The 12,607-nt window shown below is 33.3% G+C and overlaps 2 protein-coding genes across 2 annotated transcripts; both read right to left on the reverse strand.

The window, feature by feature from the left end:
* Positions 1 to 6,386: 6,386 nt before the first annotated feature.
* Positions 6,387 to 7,544, reverse strand: LOC107438820 (zinc finger BED domain-containing protein 5-like). The gene is made up of 2 exons (XM_016051195.3): positions 7,265 to 7,544; positions 6,387 to 7,165 (listed from the first exon to the last, which is right to left on the reverse strand). Exons 1-2 carry the CDS (start codon positions 7,542 to 7,544, stop codon positions 6,387 to 6,389), a joined length of 1,059 nt encoding a protein of 352 aa, XP_015906681.3.
* Positions 7,545 to 9,598: 2,054 nt separating this feature from the next.
* LOC147800871 (uncharacterized) lies at positions 9,599 to 12,604 on the reverse strand. Its single transcript, XM_087156040.1, has 2 exons — positions 11,900 to 12,604; positions 9,599 to 11,701 (listed from the first exon to the last, which is right to left on the reverse strand). Exons 1-2 carry the CDS (start codon positions 12,602 to 12,604, stop codon positions 9,599 to 9,601), a joined length of 2,808 nt encoding a protein of 935 aa, XP_087012166.1.
* Between the last annotated feature and the right edge of the window lie 3 nt (positions 12,605 to 12,607).

The following is a 12,607-nucleotide window of genomic DNA, read 5'->3' on the forward strand; positions in this document are numbered from 1 at the left end:
TTATTAATGTTAAACTCATATCAGTTGTGCCCAATAATTAATGAATTAGTCTTCATTGACATTTTATAACATAAAATGTCTCCTCCGTTGACTATTACATCTCCTCCGTGGACATGGCAGAATTTAAAATATTTTAAATCTTGTAAAAAATAAAATAGAAAACTTGACCATTATTATATAAGGACATATAACAAAAATAAATAAAAGCATTTATGTAATTTTTATCACTTTTTTTAATTACTTTAATTTAAGAAATTTTTTTAGTCTATTTATATCTTTTCAGTGAGAATGACCCATATAACTTATAATACCGAGCAGAATAAAACTAGTAGTCAGTTGTTACAAACATTTGAATCGTGTTTTTATTTTTAAAATATAAAAACACATCCCATAGGATGAAATTCTACAAAATGCTTATTACTTTCTGCACTACTAAATGTTTTAATACATTTACATTTTACTAAATGCATTTATTTGCAATTGATTTTATTCAATTCAGCATTAAAATTGCATAAGAAACTATACTGACTTATTTCTAAAGGAATTAAGATTTCCGAAAATCGCTAATTTTTGAAGTAGTGAACTGTAAACAGCTGCATAAAAATGCTTATAACCTTAAAACAAATTATCATATAAACGTGAAATTGGGTTTAATATAATTCTGCTCAGTATTCGCAAGTAATAACAATCTGCTTAGTAAATAATTAATGTGGGTAAATTGCGAAAAAATAACAGATAGATAGATAAATAACAGATATGCAACAGATATCCAAAGCAAAATTGCTATTTTAAAAATATTTTAATTTTCAATGATTTATTTATAAGAGAAATTATGAACATTTTATTCAATTAATCAGCTTGCATACTGCTACGTTAAAACATATACATTTACACAAAATAAAAAGAATAGTTATATTTGAATAATTTACAAACAATAAAATATACTGTGCATAACCTGCTGTAACGATTCACCAGTAGCATATATGGCAGTACTTTTACTTTCGTTACTTGTACCACCGGTACAAGTAAAAAGTACGTACTTTTACTTGTACTTCGTTACTTTTTAAATTTAGTACTTTTACTTGTACTTTCGTTACTTTTTTGGGGAAAAAGTACAAGTATTTGTAACGGAAATGTCGAATGAAATCGTTACTTTTTTCTAAAACTCGATAAGCTTTCTAAAAAAAAATTAAATTAACAAAAAATGATTATGTTCTTTTAATTTATAAAATTAATGTGCAATGTATATGCATTCACAGCTAACTTCGTGTTTAAATATCTTGACCTTCCGTGGAGCGCTTATTCAGCGTGGATAAGCGCGTTCTGAGAAATTCTCGCAGCAGACTCAGTGACACCACTTTCGAAATGCAATTATTTTGCAAAATGAATAAAAATATTAATTAGCAAGTTATTTTCATTCATTTTCGAGTTTTATGCATTTATTTAATACATTGTAAATAAAAAATGTTAGATTTTGCTACTAAGTTTTTTAATTTTCTTTTTGAACTCACTAATAATACATTAATGACTTAACACATTTTTTACTAAATACATCTTTACCTAGTACATTTTTTACTAAAATTATGTTTATGCCCGACCTTATCAAACAACGCCCAGTCAAATCTCTAAGAACTTCAGAACTATTTGTGCTATCGAAAACTATTATAATTACTATTTTAACTCTTGAAAACTCGAAGGTATTAATTTAGCCGCTGATACTAAAAATTCGTTAACAAATTTTAATTATTCCGTTAGGCAGAAATGTTCGGAAAATGATTTTCTCGCATGACTTCAGCATTAGCCATTGTTACAAATAAAACTGTATATATATAAACTGTATATAACTGTATATATAAAACTGTATATAACCGTATATATAAAACTGTTCTGTTTCAACTTTTACTGCACATTCAATTATTTTTTACAAGCTCAAAATCACAAAGCTATCTGAAACCACGTGTTTGGTTTGTTTATGTTTGTGCTTTTAAAACGCGTTTCTATAGAGTCAAACAATTTTAAATCAATGGTAATTTAAATAAATAAAATGATAAACTAAAAATTAAAATTAATAGATAAAATTTCTTTTTCATGCAAATCCATAGAAAGCTTGATATTAAAATTATATTTGATTTTAAAATTATATTATACGATTATGTTATAAAATTACATTATAATATTCCGAATTTAAAAATAAATTAATGTTCATAACTTTCAAAATTAAAAATAATTAAATAAATAACAACAATTTTGCAAAAACATTCAAGAACATAAGAGTATTATTCAATAAAATTTTAGGTTACTTTGAATTTTCGGTTTCCTAGAAATGTACTTTTAAATCGTTACTTTTTTTGTTCAGTACTTGTACTTTTACTTGTACCTTTTACTCGTTACTTTTTAAAATAAGAACTTTTTACTTTTTACTCGTTACTTTTTTTAAAATTACTTGTACTTTTACTCGTTACTTTTTAAAAGTAACGTTGCCATATGTGACCAGTAGCATTACCCTAAACAGCGACGAGAAATATTTCAATTGTTTTCCCTTATTGCTAAGCCTACACCAATAGACTCTAAGAATATCCTCCAACTTAAATTATTTAGGATCAGGACGCGTCTTTAAAACAAAAATAATAAAATTTAAGTTTGAAAATTGAAGCATATTTGATTAAAAGTGATAAAACTGAATTAATAAATGTCAAGCACACTTACAGAATTTCGAATAGACTTTCGATTGTCAACACACACGCCATTTGCCGACTCGCATGGAACTCTGGGAAGTGAGCTAGTTAAGATGAAGTGTACCTTAAACAACCTTAAAACAAGCTTAGGTATAAATAAAATGACCTCATACACCTCAATAAATACCTCACTCTCTTTAGTTGAAATAAGGTATGTTTTTTTATACCTCGTAAATACCTCACTCTTGTTAGTTGATATAAGGTTGATTTTTTTCATACCTCACAAATACCTCTTTTGTTACAAATGTAAGAGAAACAACCTCGTATACCTTCAAAATCATCTTATCAGTCTGGTTGATTTGAAGTGGATTTAAAACAAGCTCAAAACAAGCTGAAGTGTATATAAAACAACCTCGTCAACCTTAATTACAACCTTTACTAGGTATAATTTTTATTGCTATTTTCTCAGCAACCTCAAATATACCTCAAATCAACCTTGATACCTCAAAAATACCTCATATCAACCTTAAATATACCTTAAATTTTCGTAAGGGGGTGATCGAACGCAAGCCGAAGTTTTTTCAAGTCCAGATCGGAACTCAGAAGAAATGGATCTCCATTGATAGACTTTAGCCTGCCCATTCTTTTTCACAGATTAAAGAGGCTCCAGTCATCCCGCCGCCGATACAACCCGTGAAGCCTGCTCTTAAAACGTCCACAACAACTTGGTCCGATCGACACGTCCGTTTCCGGATTCCCGTGTCTTAGCGTTCTGGACTGGTAGGGGAGTCCTGTGGCGTCATCACAAAAGTTTCCTTCCCTAAAATGCAACGCGGCTGGAAGAAATCGATCAGATATATGCAAATCAGCTTTCTCGAACGGTGCGCGCCTACACTCAACTGGTATAAAAAGCAGCTCTCCGTTGGTCAGCATCCCACCTCCCAGTGATGATCTCTCTTTTCCTCCAATGACTCACCACGATAAGGACTTATTTTCTTCAACAACATATGACCTATGAACTATTTCGACTTATTTACCTTACGACTAAACAGATTCGATGAATCGGTAAGTGGCGCTTCGCGCCAAAGGCCGAGGTAAACAAAATTTCCAGCGTTCCAGCGGTCAGCATCCCACTTCGATTAACCAGCCGAGTCCAGAAGTATTCATGCCTCTTCCACTTACTTAGATGGTTGATTTTACTTTGTTAACGCTTTTAGAATTTTATTTGTTTATAAGAAAATAAACAAGTCATTTTTACGAAAAGTTTCTGGTGTCTTCTAATTGCTAAAGATCAAATTTTCACGTACTAAGTGCTTATCTCAATTTTTTTAATGGTTAATCTCGAATATGTTAGTTGATTTGCGTTATTTATTAATTAAGCAACGATTTCAGACACAGACGTACTTTCTCCGGATAAAAATACTTTTTTCCTGACAGGTTTTGAATCTCGAACTTCATAATAAATGAGAGGTAGTTGAAATATGGAAAATATGATCGAAGTAGTTTAATCTGGGTCGGTCAGTTTATGCCTTTTAATGTTAAAATAACTGTTGGTGCATTTTACCATATTTTGTAAACTTTTTAATCGAATCGAAAATTTATTATACACTGTAATAAAGCTCATTAAACCAAAAATAATTTCATGCAAAAAGAAATTTTGATAATAATTTTCTATTATTTTATTTTATAATGGTCGAAAAATTATTGAAATTGTAGTCTTGAGAGAAAAAAATAGAATTACAACTTCTGTAAGATATAGCTCAGATATCATTCGATCGATTTTGTTCATATTTTCTCGAAAAATTACATGGTAATTTTCTTAAAATTACATGGCTTATAATTATTGTAAGACTGTGTACGTCTTATAATTCAAAAAATTTTCTTCCACAAAACTAAATTCAAAAGCGAGTGAAAGGATGTAGGAATTAAGGATCCGAACTGTTGAGGGACCGGTTGAAATTCCTTACAAGAAGTGAAATGTTTTTTAATTGCTGGGGTTTTTCTTATATATATTTATATGTGTTTGTAATACTCCGCAATTTAAGTAAAATAATTTTTCACATTTAGTAAATATTAATAATTTTACTAAAAGTTAACATTTAACAATATGAACGAAAAAATATGAAATTGATTTTTTAGTATATTCATGAAAGTTGATTTTTTAAGAATTAAAGGAAAACTGTTTCTTTAAAAATTCTTTTTAAAAAACTTGCAAAATGAGATAGAAATTTGTATTTTTAGCCCGCAAAGAATTTTTTTCGTAAATTACGCGTCGTCAGACATGAAACAAAATAATACAAAAATTATTAAAAATTACGATTTTCTGCATAGAGTTTTATTTGGGTAATAACATTTTATAATTTTGTATTTTGCAATGAAAAATTATGTTCTTTAAAATTATGTAAAAAATTGTATACTTTATGATGCAAAATTTTTCGACTAATATTAAATAAAATAATAACAAATGATAAATGTTCATTAAAATGTATTTTTTGCATGGAATTATCTGTGGATAAAGGAATTTTATAATTATGCGCAAAAATTTTTAAATTCTTTTTAAAAGTTCTCTAGAAATGGCGAAATGCGCAAAAAGTAAAATTAACGTTCAGGTGTTCAAACTTTGGACTGCTCTTCTGACCAAACTATAGGGACCATATTTTCCAGATAGCGTTTACCTCCTGCATTTAGCGGGTCAGAAACCAAAATCTATCGACGAAAAGGTATGTTAAGAGGAAGTGCGTTTTAGTGTCTGATTTCATAACTTAAAATATCCGGTGATAGCTGAGTGCGCTAATTGTTTTCTAAAACGTGGTGGACTGCGTTGCTAACATCTTATCACCCCTTGACTGAGGCAGTGGTTTCCAAACATGATGTTACAACGCCTCCCTTAAAAATATTTAATCATTTGGCGCTCCCCCCCCCCTGAAGATTTCATAAAATAAAAACACAAACATTTTTACTCTTATGAAATTTATTCATACAAACTAATGGAAAACGATATTTTATTATTGTTTTTAATGAGATGGATGTGCTTGTCTATTAGCTCAAAGTTTATCAAATCTTGGTGTTTGTGACGATATAGCTACTCGTAGCTCCTTTTCTACAACTAAACGAGCTCGATATTTGGATTTCATTGCAGCCAAGGTAGAAAATCCCGTTTCGCATAAATATGATATTGCGAACGGCAGCAGTACTTTCAAAGCTTTGTTTGACAAAGTGTTATATTCTGTATGAAGATTCAACCAGAATTGAACCAGAGATACAGTCTGAAATTTATGTTTTAATGTAGTATCACAAGATAACTCAATCAATTTTTCTTTTTCAATACTTGTCAATCCAAATTCATCATCTTCTTCGTCGATAAATGGATTCTGTATCCACGCAAACTTTGTAAAATCAAGATCACCAAAATAATTCGAAAATTGAAGCAACAAACCATTCAAGTGTTCCACAAAGAGATTTTTGTTTGCTTCTATGTTATCTCGGGCGCATAAATTTAAACGTGGAAACATATCAAACTTATTTTTCTGCAAATTTGATTTCCATAGCTCTACTTTTTTAATAAATGCTTTCACTTTGTCTTTTTGTATAAGCAAATGCATTTACGGTCCCTGCATTGATTTATTAAGAACACTCAATTTTTCAAAAATGTCAACCAAATATGTAAGTTTAACGATAAAATTATCATCCCTAAACATATTGCCGTCTTCATTATGATTTTCCTCGAGAAACATGGCAAAGTTCAAGTATCCTTTGAATCATTTTTGCGCGAGATAGCCAGCGCACTTCACAATAGTACAGAAGTGACGTGTAATTAGCTCGCATATCTTCACACAGTTTTGCGAACAACCTTGCTTTTAATGGACTGTTTTTTATGTAATTTATAACTTTCGTTACTTTTGCGAAAAGATTGTTAAGTTCCTCGCTTATAGTTTTTGATACGAGAGCTGCTCTGTGGAGCATGCAGTGCGTCCAGAGAACCTCAGGTGTTTTCATTTTAACTGGTGTTTGAAGACAAGTTTTGTGTCCCGCCATTGATTGTGCACCGTCAGTACAGAGCCCAATGCAATTATTACACACTACGTCGGTCTCATTAAAAAATCTGCCTATTATTTTGAAAATTTCATTGGATGTGGCTCTGTCAGGAATTGGTCTGCAAAATAAGATATCTTCAATTATATTAGTATCGTCAACATATCGAACATATGCAATTAAATGTGCGTCTTTAACTACATCAGTAGCTTCATCTACTTGTATGGCGAATTTTGAAGTACGCATTCGAGAAACTAATTGGTCACAAAGATTTTCAGATATATCATCAATTCTTCTGCCAATTGTATTATCAGCAAGCGGTATTTGTCGCAGCTGATTCGCATAAGATTGGCCAAACATTTTTTTGACCATATCAATAGCTGCTGGCAAAACTAAGGTTTCTGCTATTGTGTGGGGTTTTTTACATTGCGCGATTCTGTACGACACTAGGTATGATGCTAGTAATGCATTTGATGGAATATGAAGAATTTTTTTGAAATTTTGCTTGTTTTTTGATAACTCATCCAATTTTCATTGAAGAAATTCTTGGGGCTTACCAACGTATTCAGAATGAATAGTTACAAGGTGCCGTTTCAATTTACCGGGTCTCATACTATCAGCAGCCAAAACTTTTGAACACAACAAACACATTGGTTTTTCCACATTATCGTTAATAATATTAGTAAATCCGAACGATAAATAGGATAAGTCGTATTTCCTTGTCTTGGGAGTTCTTCCTTCCTGTTCCTTGTGGCTTGTATTCCCACTACTTGTGCCAACTTCAGAATCTTCATTATTAGTGGATTTTCGCTTATATCCTATCAAAAACTTATCCATTTGTCTGGAAATATTAGGAATAATATTATATTATTCTAAAAAAATAAAACTATTAAATTACTTACTAATATGATCAGTGGGCAATCACGTCAATAACAATAGAAACACAACCTAACACTGCTGAACCAATTAAATATTAGCTGTGACACGAAACAAATTGGTGAGCAAAACGTGCGTCGATCTTTTCTGGATGTGTGGCATCCAGTGCTGTTAGTGCGCGGGCATCTGGCTTTTGTAAAGTTGTGTCGGTCGAGTGCCGCTAGTGTCGCTAAATTAACGACGGCCTTGGTTCAAAAGATTTGCCGAGGTCTAGGACGTCTAGGTATATGGATGTTAAGTTACGAAATGTTTAGTTGAACTATGCGCGATAAAGCACGATGGTATTTTTTCATTTATTCTCTCATTTTTTACATAGAAAACTTCAGCAGTAATTTGGAAAATTGTCCACTGTGACTAATTTTCGTGGCTCCCTTTAGACTAATCCGCGCCTCCCTAGGGAGGCGCGCCTCCCATTTTGGAAAACGCTGGACTTAGGTTTCCAGCATGGAGTTGCCTAACCAACACACAAATACAAAAAGCTGGAAGTTCTACAAAATAAATTCCTTCGGAGAATGACCGGTGCCCCTTGGCACTTGCCAAATAAATATATCAGGAAAGATCTAAATATGGACTCAATTGAAGAATTCATGACTAAACAAAATGCTAATTTCTTCAGAGACGCTAAGAACAGCACAACTGCCGATTTCAATTTTCTTGTTTGGTTGAATAACATAGAGGCTAATGCCGGCAAATAAAGTATTTATTAAAACATAATATGAGGAAACAATAATTCGCTCACACAGTGCTATACAACTGAATCAACCAACAACTAGTCAGCTTCTTCAACAAATATATATCTATTTCCCCTATCGGGAAGTCGTTGTATTACATCACGCAACTCGCGCAACTTATTTGAGAAGGAGAGAAAAAATGAGATTTTATTTGTATATTAGCAACAAATCTCATTCTAAATAAAGAACCAATACAGGATGTAATGATGCATAACCCAATTCTACACTTCCTGCTCTCTGACGGGATAATTTCAGACCACTACAATCCATAGTTTTTAGATACCCCCCCCTATACTATATCATATATGGATGCTCCCGAGAAGAGGAAATGAACAAGGGTGATTCTTAGCTCGGGAGTATACCACCCCTAGCCTTTAACCTAATTGTGCTCCCATGTAACTAAACTACAACCATACTCATTTGCTATTTTCATCACAGAAATACTCAGATATGACCTGCAAACGCAGCAGACTACCCAGTCATCAACTATCCTTGCTTTTCCCATATGCCAATTGTATAGTTGTAAATTGTAAAACGACGGACCAGGTAAAATTAATTACCAAAATAAAAAAGAGAAAGAAAAAAAAAATATATATTGTAAAATTTAAACCCTGACAAATTAAGAATCTTAAGAACATTTATTCTGCAAATAATATATTGAACAATTAACAATACTGGATATTAATTGATTTCACAAAATATAAACTTGAATTGAAATTTTTAACAGTAAACAAGTTGAAAATAAGATAGCAGCAAATTATTTAGTTAATTAAACATGAAAACGATTCAGACAGTTCAGCACAACTAATGACAACAAAACATAAAAACGACTCACCTCGTAAATTAATATAGCTAATAGCTATCGATAAATAACAATTTTGAACGTATCATCGTAATATCTTTGGGAGCTGGTCCCGAAAAGAAAATTATAACCATCTACAACACATCGAATCCATATATATTATATGCTCCGTGGCGTAGAACAAAGTAAAGGTAAAGGTTCGAAAATGAAACTTACTACTGCGCAGACTCAAACAAAAATTGTGCTGACATCTCTGAATTTGAATTAAACAAAATAAAATGATATATGATGAATTGATACTGCTAGCGTTTAAAGTTACAATTAAGAATTAAGAAATACTATATTCAGATTGAAAATTAAATATCAATGAATAATAAATTTTTTAAAAACTAAACATCCTGCCGGCCAAGGCGGTGGAGGAGTCAGTTCTTGGGTAATGGGCAGATTTTTGTAATGGGTCTGGTGAATTGTCCACTAGAAGTCTTGACTTCTACGACCCGAACCAGTCCGTCACTGCCAGGAAAAGTCCTTACTATTCGGGCTGAAGTCCATTTTAAAGGTGTGGAGATCGAGTCAGTTTTTAAGAGAACTAAGTCCCCAACGGCAACATTCGTTGATGTACCAGTCCACTTAGATTTAGTTTGTAGAGTTTGGAGATAATCTTTACTCCATTTGTTCCAAAATTGAGCACGAAGTTTTTGAATTAAAGACCATCTAGACTTGAGACAAATGGATGGTGATGGGTCTCTCTCAGTCAATGAAAGAAGTGGAGCACCCACAATAAAATGTCCAGGGGTAAGAGCCTCTAGATCACTTATTTCTGAGGTTAAGGGACATAACGGTCGAGAATTGAGGCAAGCCTCAATTTGGCACAAGAGCGTAGCCAGTTCTTCGAAATTTAGTATAGCTGAGCCGCATACTTTTAGCAGATGTCTCTTGGTTGATTTAATATTAGACTCCCAGAGTCCGCCAAAATGAGGTGTTGCAGGAGGAATAAAGTGCCAAGAGATTTGAAGATTGCTGGAAAAATCTTGAACTGAATTGTCTCGAACAATTTTGTACAGAGACTTCAAATAGTTACTGGCTCCTTTAAAATTTGCGGCATTATCACTGTATACATCAGATGGCAATCCTCGTCTAGCAATAAATCGACGAAAGGATGCTAGGAAGGTTTCTGTTGACAAATCAGAGACAAGTTCCAAGTGGACAGCCTTCGTAGCAAAACAAATGAAAAGTGCAATGTACGACTTTAAGGTGACTTTAGATCTTGGTAAATTTGGTTTGGTTGAAATTGGACCTGCAAAGTCCAACCCAACACGTTGGAAAGGCTTAGATGGAATAACTCGATCACGAGGCAAATCGGCCATGAGCTGGCTTGAAGAAACAGCATTTACCTTTAAACAAGTTATACAGCCTCTGAGGATCTTTCTTACTGTGTTTCTCCCAGCTGGAAACCAAAATTTTTGCTGAATTAAAGATAAAACTACAGAAATGCCAGAATGTAACGAAAGCTTATGATAATATTCTATAATAAGCGTGACAAAATGATGACTTTTCGGCAAAAGAATAGGATGTTTAGACGACAGTGACAGATTTGAATTTTTGAGTCTCCCACCAATTCTTAAGACCTTGTCAGAATCTAGAAAAGGTGAAAGGGTTATTATTTTAGAGTTTCTTGGAACACAGCCTTTATTTTTGATTGACTTAATTTCAGCACTGAATTCCACCCTTTGAATTTCTTTAATAATTGCGATAAGAGCATTATCCAGTTCACAAACTTGAAGGCAACCGTTTATCCGATTTTCCGAATTTCTCGAGTTGAACACGAATCTTTTACACCAAGCAATCACTCTTATTAATTTGCTGAATGATGAATATTTTTGAGTTAACTCTTGCATCAAATTACTTTCAACTGCTGAGGCATGTATTAAAGTGTCAGGGTTGGAAGTGTGAACAGAGTTTGGTTTAACCTCTTCAGTGAGTGCTGAATTTGCATTAGATAGCCACTCCGGGCCCTGCCACCAAAGTTCCAAGTCCATAAGCTTCTTTGGAAAAATTCCTCGAGTGGCGCAGTCGGCAGGATTGGTAATACCAGCCACATGGTTCCAGTCGCCAATCTTAGTAAGTGATGTTATGGCTGCAACTCTATTTTTTACGAACTGATCCTTTAAAGAGTCTGATCGAATCCAACTCAGAACGATTTCTGAATCCGACCATAAGAACACTTGCTTCCAAAATTGATCTATCGAAATTTGAAGATTACTATACAATTTTGCCAGCAAATGAGCTGCACACAGTTCGAGGCGAGGTAGTGATACTGTTTTCAAAGGGGCGACCCTGGTTTTTGCTGCCACTATGTTCACTGAAGCTCTATTTTCGTTATCCACTACTTTCAAATAAAAAACAGCTGAATATGCTTTGAGTGAGGCGTCGCAAAATCCGTGTAACTGGGCATCAATAATTAAATTATTTACAGACACCAGTCTTCTTTGAATTGCTATTTCCTTTAAAGCCTGTTTTTCAGCCTGGAAGGTTTTCCAGACACATAAGAGTTCTTCGGTTAAAGGTTCGTCCCAAGTTAATTTATTTTTCCATAGGCTTTGCATCAAAATTTTTAAGATGATTGTGGCAGGTGAAAGAAAGCCCAGGGGATCAAAAATCCTAGCTATGACAGAAAGCAGTTCTCTTTTTGATGTAACTATCTCTGGAAATGAAATGTTCACCTGAAAGGTATCTTGCTGTGTATTCCAATACAGTCCTAAGACCTTCTGACATTGATTTTCTTCTATAGTAAAATTGTGCTGCTGTGAGAGAGAGTCTTTGGAAAGATCTGATAGAACCTCTGAACAGTTAGACGACCATTTTCTGAGATTGAAACCTCCTCGTTGCAAAAGAGATTTTAAGTTTGAAACTAGATTTTTGGCATTGGGGATGGAATCTGTACCTGATAACAGATCATCAACATAAAATTCTTCCTTAAGAACTCTTGAAGCATCAGGAAAGGCTTTCTCTTCGTCCTTAGCGAGTTGTTGAAGTGTTTTTACAGCAAGATAGGGAGAACAGGCTGTTCCATAGGTGACAGTTAATAATCTGTATATCTGGATTTCTTCTTCAGGTTTGAACCTCCAGAGTATTCGTTGGTAATCAGCATCCTCTTCATGAATACGAATTTGGCGAAACATTTTCTCGATGTCAGCAGTAAATGCAACTTTGAAAGTTCTAAATTTTAGTAATAGAGAAAATAATTCGGGCTGCAAACGAGGACCTGCATGCAAAGCATTGTTGAGAGAATTCCCTGAAGAATCCTTAGCTGACGCATCGAAGACCACTCTTAGTTTGGTTGTGTTGCTGTCTTCTTTAATAACGAATTGATGAGGTAGATAAAATGTTGATTCCTTAATCAGTTCGTCGGAAGGAACTCTTTCCATATG

This window comes from Parasteatoda tepidariorum, chromosome 12 (assembly GCF_982258835.1).
Source record: "Parasteatoda tepidariorum strain Cologne lab strain chromosome 12, Ptep-v5.0, whole genome shotgun sequence".
Lineage (NCBI taxonomy): Eukaryota > Metazoa > Arthropoda > Arachnida > Araneae > Theridiidae > Parasteatoda > Parasteatoda tepidariorum.

What these genes read in the sequence shown, in the direction of transcription:
- LOC147800871 (XM_087156040.1), bottom strand. Translation starts at nt 12,604, where the DNA reads ATGGAAAGAGTTCCTTCCGACGAACTGATTAAGGAATCAACATTTTAT. An exon ending in CACAGCAAGATACCTTTCAG is followed by an intron (nt 11,702 to 11,899) that starts GTGAACATTTCA and finishes AAAACCTTCCAG; the next exon opens with GCTGAAAAACAGGCTTTAAA.
- LOC107438820 (XM_016051195.3), bottom strand. Translation starts at nt 7,544, where the DNA reads ATGGATAAGTTTTTGATAGGATATAAGCGAAAATCCACTAATAATGAA. An exon ending in TATTCATTCTGAATACGTTG is followed by an intron (nt 7,166 to 7,264) that starts GTAAGCCCCAAG and finishes ATGCATTACTAG; the next exon opens with CATCATACCTAGTGTCGTAC.